Genomic DNA, 15,900 nt, shown 5'->3' with positions numbered 1-15,900 from the left:
GCTGCGTTCGATTGCACTCAGAACTCGGAAAGATCCGAGTTGGAAATTCCGAGTTCCGAGGTAGTAGTAGTTTATTTGAAAGGGGACAGTGCAATTTCATAAAAAACATGATTACACATGGTTAAAAAAGCCAGAGTTAGCCAGAAGGCTAGTTTTCATCTGTAGTCCCCTGGCCATGATGTAAAAAAGCAGAGAATTACGAAACAAAAAACAAACAAAAAAAAACAAAATACGTACAATATACAAAATACGTATACAAACACTTACGATACAATTAAGAAAAAATACAACATCACAACATAACATTTTATCGTAAGATCAAAACAACACAACAGGCTTATCTTTTAGTGTTGGCAGCTGGAGATGTAAATGCGTTTCATTGCTCAACCTCTGAAAACATGGCCGCCCACAGCAATTTGATGTTTGTTTGGATGTCGAGCATTTAAAAAATATTCTGGGGAATGACATCAGCTACCTAATATGGGAAAAACTATAATATTTTTTACACTTTTACTGTGCTTTTTCGTCCCCACTACGCTCACACAAACTCTTTAATTAACAGAGTGGGAGTGTAAATACCACTACAAAGTAATCCTACACTTTTAGTACCACAAATGCTAAATCAAACGACACATAACAGACTAAATGTTGAAGATAAAGTGACTGTTTTCCACGTATTTCCGACCTACTCGGGCTGCTTGGATCCTACCCCAATTCCCGAGTCAGAATCTTGATTTCAAGGGCCGTTCTATTGCACTTTTCCGACTCGGAGGTTGGATCTTTCCGAGTTCCGAGTGCAATCGAACGCAGCATTAACCCTGGTTCCAAAAACATTGGGACACTGTGTAAAACATAAAAAACTAATGCGTGCGAGTGCATTCAATCTGTTTTATTTACTTTGTCAGACTCTTCTCCTCTGTCATATGGCGTCCCGCAGGGCTCAGTCCTGGGGCCCCTAGGTCAGATCATAAAAACACATTCATACCAAATATACGCAGATGAAACTGTCTCCACTGACTTTAACCCTGGTTCCAAAAACATTGGGACACTGTGTAAAACATAAAAAACTAATGCGTGCGAGTGCATTCAATCTGTTTTATTCACTTTGTCAGACTCTTCTCCTCTGTCATAAGGCGTCCCACAGGGCTCAGTCCTGGGGCCCCTGGGTCACATCATAAAAACACATATTTCATACCAAATATACGCAGATGAAACTGTCTCCACTGACTTTAACCCTGGTTCCAAAAACACTCTTCCCCATAAAGGAAACACAGCTTATTGTGTCACCGGTTCTCCTGCTTTTTTCCCGTCATTATTACTATGGACATCAGTTTTAGTAATTAATAAGCTGCTTGTTCAGGCAAACTATATGGCCATTTTTTAATGCTCTAAAATACATCTAAGCTAGTTTACCATATTCTCCAAAATGTCCTCCTGAAGGACATCAGCAGATTGCAGGGCAGATCTCTTGGGAAAAAAAACACAAGTTGACTCATGTGAAACATTCTTAAGAGACTTACCCAAACTGTCTTCATTTATCAAAAAAGTCTTCATTTGCCAAAAAAGGTCCTTGTATAATAAGATTGTGCTCATTTTTAATAAAGTCCTTAGTCTCCAAAACTTTCCTCATTTTTTAAAAAAAGTGTCCTTAGTTTCAAAAATGTCCTCCGTTTCTTTTTTTGAAAAAAAGTCAATTTTTTAAAATGTCCTCACTGTCAAGGTGTAAAACTCTCCTTTGTACTCAAAAGACAGGACAACACACATACTGTGACCACACACACACACACACACACTCACCTTCCCAGCAGAGGCACTCAGCTGCAGCTATTATGGTCTGGCAGGTTGCCTGGGAAACCATTTAGGCCTAAAGCCTTGTGATTAGATGCAGCCGTGCGGCCGCTCCACTCGCTGTGATGAAGCACCTCTCCACCTGCTGCGAGGTGGCGTCCCGGTCACCGAGGGCGACCTGTAGCTGAGAGCGCACAGGTGTGAACCCCCACAGTGGGTTTGTCCATTAACACACATGTCCCTTCACACCTGTGTGGCTTAAAAACTAGGACCGATCACCTGAACACAGTTAGATGGAAAGAAAATCCAACCAACTACAACGATATGGAGGCAGTTTAGACCAGCTATTCTCAACCTTGGGGTCGGGACCCCAATTGGGGTCGCGAGATGATTTCTGGGGGTCGCCAAATCATTTTGGAAGTCAGCTCTGTCTCCACTGTGTTAAAGTGTTCATGTGTTCATGTGTTTTAGTCTTTTTGGTCATTTTGTGTCTTTTTTTGGTCATTTTGTGTCCTTTTTTTGTCATTTTGTGTCTTTTTTTGGTCATTTTGTGTCTTTTTTTGGTCATTTTGTGTCTTTTTTTGGTCATTTTGTGTCCTTTTTTTGGTCATTTTGTGTCTTTTTTTGGTCATTTTGTGTCTTTTTTGTCATTTTGTGTCTTTTTTTGGTCATTTTGTGTCTTTTCTGGTCATTTGTGTCTTTTTTTAGATCATTTTGTGGTCAATTTGTGTCTTTTTTTAGATCATTTTGTGGTCAATTTGTGTCTTTTTTGGTCATTTTGTTTCCTTTTTTTGGTCATTTTGTGTCTTTCTTAAGTCATTTTGTGTCTTTTTTTTTGGTCATTTTGTTTCCTTTTTTTGGTCATTTTGTGTCTTTCTTTGGTCATTTTGTGTCTTTTTTTGGTCATTTTGTTTCTTTTATGGTCATTTTGTCTTTTTTTAGTCATTTTGTGTCTTTTTTGTCATTTAGTGTCTTTTTTTGTCATTTTGTGTCTTTTTTGTGTCATTTTGTGTCTTTTTTTGGTCATTTTGTGTCTTTTCTGGTCATTTGTGTCTTTTTTAGATCATTTTGTGGTCAATTTGTGTCTTTTTTTGGTCATTTTGTGTCTTTCTTTGGTCATTTTGTGTCTTTTTTTGGTCATTTTTTGTCTTTTTTGGTTCATTTTGTCTTTTTTTTGGTCATTTTTTGTCTTTTTTGATCACTTTGTGTCATTTTGTGGTAAATTTGATAATTTTTTCGGGAAATTTTGTGTAGCAAAGGACTTAGATGAAAAGTAACAATAAAATATAAAAAAATATATAAATGCACAGACAGAGATGAGAGCATATTAAATTGGGGGTCGCGACTCAAAAAGGTTGAGAAGTACTGGTTTAGACGACACTTCAAAATTGCTTCTATTTCCATTCCTATAGCCTCGTAAAGCATTTCCTTTTTTTTTTTTTTGACCCCACTAGATGGAGGTCTTGGCTTTAAAAAAGGGCTTCAAAAAAATCAAATTACCATATTTATATTATATTTAGTAGTGGTTGAAGGAATTTGGAATTATTTGTCATAGAAGAGGTTGGCATATCGTTCAGAGTGTACAACATCAAATAGGCAGCATTTGTATTATTATCTACAGTGTAGGCTTACAGAAGAGAGAAAAGTGTGTGTAGGTAAGTGTGTGTGTGTGTGTGTGTGTGTGTGTGTGTGTGTGTTTGTGTGTGAAACTCGTCACACAAAGAGTAATAAAATTCATGGTGTGATTGGAGAACTTTCAAATGTATGTTTTTGTTTCTTGGTAACCCAATAAAGTTTGTGTGTGTGTGTGTGTGTGTGTGTGTGTGTGTGTGTGTGTTTGTGTGTGTGTGTGTGTGTGTGTGTGTGTGTGTGTGTGTGTGCAGGTGGGGACGGCGTGGTCAGCTCGGTGGCGCTGAGGATCGTCATGGGCAGCTGGTGGCTCTTTACGCTCATCGTGTGCTCGTCGTACACCGCCAACCTGGCTGCTTACCTCACCGTGTCACGCATGGACCACGCTATACGGTACACACACACACACACACACAAACACACACATTCTTGTACTTCTATCTTTGTGAGGACCCTTATTGGAACAGTGAATTTCCTTGCAAGGTTATAATAGTTTGGGATTTTTCATTAGTTTTAGTTTAGTTTTTTCTAATTCCGTTAGTTTTAATGAGTTTTTAGAGTGAGCTTACTAGTTTTAGTTCAGTATTTATTTTTTTGAAATGCTTTAGTTTTAGTTTAGTTTTTATTAGTTGTAGTTTTTTGTAATGGGGTATTTGTTGGGTGGGAGATTAAAAGAGGTCACAGTAAATTTTGCCTTTATTTCCTTTGTCTTATCCATCTTCATTATGTATGAAAAAAGTTGACAAAGAGGAAAACGAAAGACATTTTCACTATAATTTTAGTTAGTTTTGTAACCACACAATACAGTTTCAGTTAATTATCATTATCATGTAACCTTTAACCCTTAAAACAAAGTCTGAAATCTCAAAAAAGCCTTTAAAGAAGTGAGGACCGGCCGAAATGTCCTCACTTTGCAAATATGTCCTCACTCTGTTGATTAAAAACGTGCTACGGTCCGGTGTCTTTTTTTGGTCATTTTGTGTCTTTTTGTGTCTTTTTTTAGTCATTTTGTGTCTTTTTTAGTCATTGTGTGTCATTTTGTGTCTTGTTTTGGTCATTTTGTGTCTTTTTTTGGTCATTTTGTGTCTTTTCGTGTCTTTTTTTTTGTCATTTTGTGTCTTTTTTTGGTGATGATTTCAAAGTTCTGAAAAAGTCCCATGTTGCATTGCGACACTCCCACATGTATTCTGATGCATTTCATTGGGCAAAAGACGGAAAATAGGTGGAAAAAATTACAAATACTACAAAACGACGTATCAGCTTTCCCGGCTTTAATGGGTTAAAGAGATGATGTATAGGAAAATATATAATAAGAACATAAGAAGACAAGAAAATAGTTACTGTCCGTCCGTTCTCTCCCTGGAGCTCCACTTTGACCATGACAACCTCGTTGAGAAGAGAATAAATGTCTCGCTGACGTCCAACCAGCAGCTTTAATCACAGCGAACCGGCTGAACCTGAATCCGTTTGGACAGACTCTAATTTAATGTTCCAGATGCACAGAGAGAGATAACCGCCGGCCGCTATCTCTCATCTGTGTTTTAGTGGATAAAAAGCTGTAATTTCATAAAATCACAACCTGGAAAAAACAAGGAAAGTTCGTCAAAGGTTCTGATAAAAAAAGCTTGTGGACTTATTTAGTTGAGTTCAGAGCTCCACGCTGTCAGAAAATCAAATTATTGACCACAGACGTTCTTTTATATTTTCAAACCTTCCTCTGTTTATGAAACTTTCAGTATGAATAAAACTCCAGGTGCTGGACAAAAGAACATCTAAAGGACAGAAAAAAACTGAAAAAGTCTGCAAAAGACTGTTTTATTTAAACATTGTTATATTAACTGTAGTGTAAACAACAACCAACATATCTACATAAATAAAAAGAAGTTTCTACATGAAATTCCCAGTGCAGCAAAACAAATTTACTGACTTGAAGCTGACTCAATGAAGGACCCAAAAACATCTCTACTCCTTTATTACCCTCAACAAACTGCTGGGAAACTTCTTATCTGTCCAGTCTGTCAAGCCTTTAGAACCAGTGTTTTGTGTCTTTTTTAGTCATTTTGTGTATTTTTTTAGTCATTTTGTGTCTTTTTTTGTCATTTTGTGTCTTTTGTTGTGTCTTTTTTTGTTATTTTGTGTCTTTTTTTTGTTATTTTATGTCTTTTTTTGTTCATATTGTGTCTTTTTTAGTCCTTTAGTCCAACATAAAATGTAAATGTGGTGCCTCTTGCACATTCTAATGCCACTATTCCATCTTAATCATTGCATTTTTTAATGAATTATTGTAAAGGAGAATAAGGGTTCTTCTACGTTTTATTTAAGGCGTCTTATTTTGACAGTCTTCTTGTAAATTCCGTGGTGGATTCTGCTAACACATCCATGTGCTCTTATTTTGAAAGCTACATGTGTTTGCTTTTATTTTGAAGGCGGGTCTAACACGTTCTTACAATAACACTGTATGGTGTGTTTAATTCACACTGAAACTTTGAACTTGAAAGTGTGAACTTGTAGCTCTGAACAACGTCGAAAATTCTGACATTTGTGTAGACCTTGCACGCACCATTAGCCGGACTCTCTATGTGCTGCAATGTAAATAGTCTACATATCATCCATATCCCCCCCGGTCCCTAGTGCCATCTGCACACATGAATAAAATCCTGGTTAGACGTTATAAAAGACAGTTTAAACAGTAAATAAATGTACATAAATGCCGGAAATGAAATAGTTATGAGGGTTATGTGATAACTGTAAGTTACGTAAGAACATGATTCACAATTAGGGTTGTCAAAAGTAACGATACTCAAAAAAGTATCCATACTAAAACGTTGTATCCGGATACAATACTCATTTTCAAAAGTATCGAAAAGTGTTATTTTCTCTCTTGAAGTCCCAGAATGAAGCAGAGAAAAGTCGACTTTTCAAGCTTTCAAGCTTTTATTGTGCACAGCATCCAAAATATTGTTCTCATTGTTATTGTTTATTGTTTTTATTTATTTTTTGCACTACCTCAGACCTGAAGCTTGTTATCATAGTTGCAGTTTCTTTTTGCACAACTTGTTTTTTATTATAAATATTTAACCTGTGGTTCTGTTCATTTTTACATGTTGCATTTTTCTTGTTGTTAAAAATATTTCTGTTGAATTTTGGGGTCTCTGTTTTTATCCTGGTGGTATCGGAAAATGGTATCGAGTATCGAATATTCGAGTTGAAAATCTTAGTATCGTGACAACCCTAATCACAATACTTGAACCACAGAAGTTGCGTAATAAATATTTCTGTTCTGACTTTATTTGGACCTGAGCACATTTTGGCTGAGCTGAAATTTCAGGAGCTTCAAACTGAAACACAAATAAAGTTGGAAAACATTGTGCAAAAAGCAGCGCAGCATGTGTCCACTGATGGAAATATTCTCCACTTCTTCATGTCTGAAGCTAAAACGTTACAGCATGACGGTGATGTAACACCTTGGGGTGTCGAGAGGTGTCAACAGTCTCAGGCACATGATCAAAAGAAGCATTTTTTTTTTTTTTTGTGAAGCATCTTTTTATCTTATGATTGAACCATCAACAGGCGTCTGATTGTCTGATTGTCTGAGGACTCTTCTTGTTAATATTTCAGCTCCATCATTGTCAACAAACATGACAGAGAGCTTTAAAGTCGTCGCCTGCTGAGACTAAAAAATTGTGTGTGTGCACAAATGTCACACAGGAAATGAGATTAAACTGTCTCCTGCCTCGCTTTCTGATTTTTTTTTTTAGTTTCTATGCACCAGCAGTTATAAAGGAAAGTAGAGATTTTTGTTTTTAATGGCAGATAATTAAGTTATTACGTTTACGAGGTCACGCTTTCAGCAACAAACATCACCGGTAAAACAGAGGATTAATGTTCCGTTAGTTAGATTATTTACATTGCAGCACATAGAGAGTCCGGCGGCTAATGGTGCGTTCAAGGTCTACACCAATGTCAGAAATGTCGACGTTGTTCCGAGTTCCAAGTTCCAACTTTTGAGTTCTGACTTTCAGTGTAAATTAAACACACCATAAGGTGTTTCGGTAAGAACGTGTTAGACCCGCCTTCAAAATAAAAGCAAACACATGTAGCTTTCAAAATAAGAGCACATGGACGTGTTAGCCGAATCCACCACAGAATTTGCAAGAAGACTGTCAAAATAAAAGCCTTAAATAAAACATAGATGAACCCTTATTATTCTTTACAATAATTCATTAAAATATACAATGATTAAGATGGAATAGTGGCATTAGAATGTGTGAGAGGTACCAAATTTACATTTTATGTTGGACTAAAGGACTAAAAAAGACACAAAATGACCAAAAAAGACACAAAATGACTACAAAAAGACACAAAATGACCAAAAAAAGACACAAAATGAGAAGACAAAATGACAAAAAAAAACACTGAAGACACAAAATGACAAAAAAACAAACAAAATAATTAAATAAGACACAACAAAAGACACAAAATGACAAAAAAACACACAAAATGACTAAAAAGACACAAAATGACTGAAAAAAAGACACAAAATGACGAAAAGAGACACAAAATGACCAAAAAAAGACACAAAATGAGAAGACAAAACGACAAAAAAAACAGTGAAGACACAAAATGACTAAAAAGACACAAAATGACAAAAAAAGACACAATCTGACTAAAAAGACACAAAATGACTCAAAAAGACACAAAATAACCAAAAAAACACAAAATGACACAAAATTACTTACAAAGACACAAATTGTTCGTCTAAACACACCAGAGCCAAATCAAATAGAGTCCCACTAGAATAAAAACCAGAGTTGATGACAGGATCGCACACAATCACAAGATCACATTTATGTTGGTTTTTCTTTGTTTCTTTTTGGTTCTAAATGTTGATCCAGTAAGTCAGAATGAAGAATCAATTATCATTATCAGGTCATATAGGTGAAAAAATATACCAACATGGTATTTAAACATGTTTTAAGTGGTGAATACAGGCAGGATGGAAAGATTCAGACATGGAGGAAATAGAACAAAACTACAGAGAGTTAAAAATCTTTTCTGAATAGAAGTGTAATGTTTCTTTCTGCGCCGCTCAGGTACATCACCTTGTTTTTGCCACTTTATCTTGTGTATGAATAAATAAATGTTTTATCTCATTTCCCATTTGAAGGTACACAACAGTCACACACAACTCCTCCCTCCTCTTCTCCTCCACTCTGAGAATCAAATCCAAGCTGACATTTTCATCAGTAAATCCTCTGCACACGTTACGCCGTGAAGGGCGATTTGTTGGCGAGTGCGGCGAGTAAATGCTAACTACGAGACTCGGCTCTCATAGACATCCAATGAATGCTGAAGTGGAGATTTGCATACGATGTAGACTTCTTTAAAGCTTCTCCTCAGACGGCATGTGAAGCCAATCATTATTACAACACAGGCCATCAGACAGGAGGAGGGAAAAACCTTCTGCTCTGCAGAAAACCATGCTTTTCTTTATGTGTTTCTCACACAAAAGGAGGCTTTTATCAATCCTGATATGCAGGCTGCATGATGCATTATAACACTAATATTTAACCCTCTGGGGTCTATAATCATGCCATCCTGATTAGATCATGTGAAGTTTAACAAAAAAACCAACCTGGTCTCACAGGGATCTGTGAAATAGCCACGGATTCGCTTAACTCAAAATCCGTGGAATAGCTGTGGAATGCCACAACGTGTTAGACCCGCCTTCAAAATAAAAGCAAACACATGTAGCTGTCAAAATAAGAGCACATGGATGTGTTAGCAGAGTCCGCCACAGAATTTACAAGAAATATGACGCCTTAAATAAAAAATATAAGAACCCTTATTCTCCTTTACAATAATTCATTAAAAATATGCAATGATTAAGTTGGAATAGTGGTATTAGAATGTGAGAGAGGCACCAAATTTAGGTTTTTAGGGCTAAAGAACGTGTTAGGCATGCCGTCAAAATAAAAGCAAACACATGTAGTTTTCAAAATAAGAGCACATGGATGTGTTAACAGAGTCCACCACAGAATTTGCAAGGAGACTGTCAAAATAAGACGCCTTAAATAAAACAAAGAAGAATCCGTAAAAAAATATGCAATGTTTACGATGGAATAGTGGCATTAAAATAGGCGAGAGGCACCAAATTTAGGCTTTTAGGGCAAAAATGTTCTCTGGGGGAGCATGGCCCCGGATCCCCTACTTTGTTATGGTCTCCCCATCATAGTCCCAGTAAATCCTGATGGAAACACTGGTTCTAAAGGCTTGACAGACTGGACAGACAGTAAATCCCCCAGCAGGATGTTGAGGGTGATAAAGGAGGAGAGATGTTTTTGGGTCCTTCATTGAGTCAGCTTCAAGTCAGTAAATTTGTTTGGCTGCACTGGGAATTTCATGCACAAACTTCTTTTTATTTATGTAAATATGTTGGTTGTTGTTTAAGCCAGTAGTTCTCAACCTTTTTGAGTCGTGACCCCCAATTTAACATGCATGTTGTCCGCGACCCCCCCTCACTGAACAGAATTTCACACGCACAGTTCAGATCACCCAAAAAAGAAACAAAATTACCACAAAAAGACACAAAATGACTAAAAAAAGGCACAAAATCACTAAAAAATGACACAAAATGACCAAAAAAGGAAACAAAATAACCAAAAAAAGACACAAAATGACAGAAAAAGACACAAAATGACAGAAAAAGACACAAAATGACTAAAAAAAGACACAAAATGACTAAAAAATTACACAAAATGATCAAAAAAAGATACAAAATGACCAGAAAAGACACAAAATGACCAAAACAAGACACAAAATGACCAAAAAAGACACAAATTGACGAGAAAAAAAAGACACAAAATGACCAAAAAAAGACACAAAATGACTAAAAGAAACACAAAATTACAAAAAAAAAAACATAAAATGACCAAAAAAAGACATTAAATGACCAAAAAGACTAAAACACATGAACACTTTAACACAGTGGAGACAGAGCTGACTTCCAAAATGATTTGGCGACCCCCAGAAATCATCTCGCGACCCCAATTGGGGTCCCGACCCCAAGGTTGAGAATGGCTGGTTAGCTACAGTTCATTAAAAATGCTTTAAATAAAACATATTTAGTGGAAAAATAACTCATTGAGTTGAAATGATTTGCTGAAAGCTTCGTCCCCCCAGTTCAAAAATCCCATCTGCACCCCTGTGTGTGTGTGTGTGTGTGTGTGTGTGTGTGTGTGTGTGTGTGCGTGTGTGTGTGTGTGTGTGTGTGTGTGTGAAGGACTGTACTCCGGAACAATTTACTCGAGAGCAGCCACTTTTCCGTGTGACTTTGATGCATCACTAACTCGAGTGTTTCCTCTTTTCCTCTCGGTTCTTTTTGAAACAACATTATTTGACCTCAAGTGGCTCCAAATCAAAAAAAAGCAGACCTGGAAAATAACTTTGTGCCTCGCCAGCAGAGCGGAGAGAGGAAACAGAAACGTGACGGGGAAGATAAAGCCAGAAACCAAAACAGATTTAGCAGATCTGAAATCTTTATCTGACACAAGAAATTAATGGAGTTATTATTATTTCCAACAGAGTTTTTATTCACACTGAGCCGAGTATTTATTTTTCCAGAAGACTGTTGAACAGAACAAACAAAGCCAGGGCGAACATTTAAATATTGATCTGTAAAGATTCACTTGAATTAAAGAGGGAAACAGGTCGTAACAATGAAATAAAAAATAAAAAGGATTGTGTAAGTCATAAAAACAAGAAAAATGCACAATTTAACCACTTGGTATCTTCAAATAATGAGTTTGTATCTTTAAAGAAAAGTTTCTCAAAACTCAAAATGACCAAAAAAAGATACAAAATAACTCAAAAAGACACTAAATGACTAATGAAAGACATAAAAAGATACAAAATGACTAAAAAAGGACATAAAATGACCAAAAAGATACAAAATAACTAAAAAAGATACAAAATGACTAAAAAAGGACATAAAATGACCAAAAAAGATACAAAATAACTAAAAAAGATACAAAATGACTAAAAAAAGACATAAAATGACTAAAAAAAGACACAAAATGTCAAAAAAGAAACAAATGAGGAGACAAAATGACCAAAAATACACAGAAGACACAAAATTACTGTCTTTAAAGAAAAGTTTCTCATATTTTTTTTCTAATTCTCTCAGATGAAATGATAATAAATAAATCATAGCAATACAGACGTGAACATATAATTATTGAAGATCAGATCAAAAATCTCCTCTATAAGAGTTTCAGACGTACGAAAAATGCAGACAACAAGAAATTATTGATCACAAATCTCAAATTTTATAAAAATGAAACTCAAAAAACTGCTGCTTCTATATGAACAGTATTTCTACTGTACATGTTCTTTCATTTTGTGTTAATGTATTGTTTTAATATTTTAGGAGTTTTTCAGATTTTGGGGGTTTGTTTTTCATCTTGGTTTATTAGAAAATCAATATGACTTCTGTGGTTTGTTTTGATGAGTTTTCTGATGCTGCTGCTTCTGTCTTATTAAAATAAAATAATACTTTGTGTTCGAACATCTCGAGGCAGCTGGAGAAACTAATCAGTCTGTCTCGAGGGTTTCCTTCATTATAAACTTGTCTCCCACCTCTTCAGTGTCCACAGGCTTTAAAAACTGTTTTACAAAACTAAACACTGACCTGAAATCATGTCTGTGCTCTGAAGGAAAGATTAGCAATTATATTTGCAGTAAATTCACATCAGCTTAAACTATTATGTTTTAAAAAGCAATATTCTGTATTTAACCCTGTAGAGTCTCCAAAATCTCCAAATAACCCAGACTTGTTGCCTCCATCAGACTAGAAAACAAAGCAGCGTGGAGCCCTACTGTAAATTTACCTCTAAAGTTCTGGCTGTAAACTCCATGAGGCCAGTTTCAGTTTGATGATGATATACCAAGTAAAACTGGAGACAAGCTCAAATAGATTTAGTATCAAATGATAGAACTGGATGGAACCCTCTTATATGGTAGATTTGACACCTTTGGTCACATTTGAAACATTTAAAATTCGTTATTGAGCACGATAGTGTTTTGACATCACATTTTAATGTAGGACTAAAGGACTAAAAAAGACGCAAAATGACAGAAAAAAATACAAAATGACTAAAAAAAGACACAAAATGACTAAAAAAAGACACAAAAAGACACAAAATGATCAAAAAGACACAAAATGACCAAAGAAAGACACAAAATGAGAAGACAAAACAACAAAAAAAACACTGAAGAAGACACAAACTGACTAAAAAAGACACAAAATAACTAAAAAAGGACAGAAAAAGACACAAAATGACTAAGAAAAGACACAAAATTACCAAAAAAAGACACAAAATGACTAAGAAAGACACAAAATAACTATAAAACACACAAAAAAAGACACAAAATGACTGAAAAACGACCAAAAAGATACACAAAAGCCACAAAAACGACACAAAATGACTTACAAAGACACAAAATGACCAAAATTGTTCCACTAAACACACAAGAGCCAAATCAAATGGAGTCCCACTAGAATAAAACCAGAGTTGATGACAGGATCACACACAATCAGAAGATCACATTTATGTTGGTCTTGGTTCTAAATGTTGATCCAGTAAGTCAGAATAAAAAATCTATTGTTATCAGGTCATATAGGTAAAAAAATATACCAACATGACATTTAATAATGTTTCAGGTGGTGAATACAGGCAGGATGGAAAGATTCAGACATGGAGGAAATAGAACAAAACTACAGAGAGTTAAAAATATGACTGTTTTAGTCCAAACAATATGTTACTTTAAATGGATTCAGTGTTTGTAGGCTGCTAAGCTAGGACACAAAATGACCACAAAAAGACACAAAATGACCAAAAAAGACACAAAATTACTAAAAAAAAGACACAAAAAGACACAAAATGAGAAGACAAAACGACAAAAAAAAACACTGAAGAAGACACAAAATGACAATAAAATACACAAAATGAGTAAAAAAAGACACAAAATGACCAAAAAAGAGACAAAATGAAAGACAAAATGACAGGAAAAAAAAACACTGAAGAAGACACAAAATGACAAAGAGACACAAAATGGCCAAAAAATGACTGAAAAAAGACACAAAATAACTAAAAGAGACACAAAATGTTTTTTGTCCCCGCGTGGCGTCCTCCAGGTCGTTCCAGGACTTGGCGCGTCAGATCGACGTGGACTACGGCACGGTGAGGGACTCGGCGGTCTACGACTACTTCAGGAACAAAGGAACCAACCCTCTGGAGCAGGACAGCACCTACGCCGAGCTGTGGAGGACCATCAGCAAGAACAGCGGCCAGGACTACTCTGTTTCCAGCCCGTCGGAGGGCATCCGCAAGGTAAGACAAGCTGTCTTATTGGTTCAAATGTCATGAAAAAATGAAAGATATTTTAAACTAGTGTTGGTGGTACTCAACCTTTTTGAGTGGCTACCCCCAGTTTAACATCATGTTGTCTCACTGAACAGAATCTCACAGTTCAGATCAGACAAACTCAGTTGATAAGACAAGTTTTGGACAAATAATGAAGCAGACATTCAATTTGAATTTGAATTTGGAATTATTTTTCATAGAAGAGGTTAGCATATCGTTGACCGTGTACAACATCAAATAGGCATTTGTATTTAGTACATAGGCATAGCATTTGTAATCAAAAAGGTACTGTTTGCTTTATTTACGGAGTCCAAGAGATGGCGCTCTTTGTTAATTAAGTTAATAATTAGTAGAGTCGTGGATCAGTTGTAGAGTCATTGATCGGTTGTAGGGTCATGGATCGGTTTTTAGAGTCATGGATCGGTTTTTAGAGTCATGGATCGGTTTTTAGAGTCATGGATCAGTTGTAGAGTCATGGATCGGTTGTAGGGTCATGGATCGGTTGTAGGGTCATGGATCGGTTGTAGAGTCATGGATCGGTTGTAGAGTCATTGATCGGTTGTAGAGTCATGGATCGGTTGTAGGGTCATGGATCGGTTGTAGAGTCATGGATCGGTTTTTAGAGTCATGGATCGGTTGTAGAGTCATGGATCGGTTGTAGGGTCATGGATCGGTTGTAGGGTCATGGATCGGTTTTTAGAGTCATGGATCAGTTGTAGAGTCATGGATCGGTTTTTAGAGTCATGGATCGGTTGTAGAGTCATGGATCAGTTGTAGAGTCATGGATCAGTTGTAGGGTCATGGATCGGTTTTTAGAGTCATGGATCGGGTATCTCCAGATTTGAAATCAGTTGGTGGCTTCACAGTTTGCGTCAGCGTCTCTAAAACAACGTAAGAACTGAAGCAGCTCGCAAAACAGTTCCTGCGCAACTCCACGGGTCTCTCCGGTCTCTCCCAAGTCTTATTTTGCGTCCCCGCTTACCTCACTGAGCCGTTCACTGGGGTTACTTTTCAAACGTTTTAAGAGACATGAGAAGTCCTTTATTTACTCTGAAGAGTCACGTGAAGCGATGTCCGTTTCTAATGACGCTTATGAGCTCGATAAGTGTTTTCTCTGTTTAACAAACAGCTGTGCATGAATAACAACCTGAATTCTGTATTTATATGTGAACTGTGTCCTGCTCAGGAGGAAAGGGAATGCCTTTATATTATATTATTTATTATTATTTGCGTCTGTATATAGACAATCCTGGTGATAGAAACTGAGTTTTGTGTTTTCATTAAGCCAGAATCTTCAAAATGACAAGAAAAACAGGCTTGAAATATTTCACTCTATGTTTAATGAATGTATATAATTTAGGAGTTTCACTTTCTGAAATAATCGACAAAAAATATTGAGCTTTTTCACAACATTCTAATTTTTTGACATGCACCTGTAAGTGTCTTCAGATGACCATAATATAATGTGACATTGCTTTGATGCAAACTGCTGCAGCAGTAGATATCTTCTGTTCATTGTCCTCCTTTGATTCATATCAACTAAACGCCTCTCGTCTCTCAGCATCACATAGCTTAGCATCAACACACAGCTCTGCAAATACCACACAGCTTTTCCTCCCACAGTTACCTGACGAGACAGAGAGAGACAAGAAACACATAGTCTTCTTCTCTGATCATGAGGGGTGAACACAAAGAGTGTGTCAGTGTGTGTGTGTGTGTGTGTGTAGATACAAACACAATTAGCGGTGTCAGCGAGCAGGTTAAAGTGAGAGCAGATGCTTCTGCAGCAGCTCTGCTGAGTAAACAGCCACAGTCTCATCCACTTACTCTGCACCTCTACTTTCTGCTGTTAGATGTGTGTGTTTGTGTCGCCTCCACACACTTACAGCATGTTACAGTCTGACAGAATAACACTTTTACTCACCAAGTTATCAGAAGGTATTTTGGTAACGCTTTATAATAAGGTCCTTAATAACCATTAGTTAACAAGTAATAAGGCATTGTTCTCGCTTTAGATCTGGTAGTTGCAAAAAGCATAGTTAACTTATAGTTAACTTAT

The 15,900-nt window shown here is 36.5% G+C and overlaps 1 protein-coding gene across 2 annotated transcripts in view; it reads left to right on the top strand.

Moving 5' to 3' along the window:
• LOC131959051 (glutamate receptor ionotropic, delta-1-like) overlaps window positions 1–15,900 on the top strand; it is a 784,279-nt gene that overhangs the window by 740,858 nt on the left and 27,521 nt on the right. For both annotated transcript variants that reach the window (XM_059324148.1, XM_059324147.1), the window contains exons 13-14: window positions 3,672–3,810; window positions 13,613–13,808. In XM_059324148.1, the coding sequence (XP_059180131.1) occupies window positions 3,672–3,810; window positions 13,613–13,808 (335 nt within the window). The remainder of the gene's footprint in view (window positions 1–3,671; window positions 3,811–13,612; window positions 13,809–15,900) is intronic.

Source organism: Centropristis striata, chromosome 21 (assembly GCF_030273125.1).
Source record: "Centropristis striata isolate RG_2023a ecotype Rhode Island chromosome 21, C.striata_1.0, whole genome shotgun sequence".
NCBI classification, from domain to species: Eukaryota; Metazoa; Chordata; class Actinopteri; order Perciformes; family Serranidae; genus Centropristis; species Centropristis striata.
This window is presented reverse-complemented; position numbering and strand designations above follow the sequence as displayed.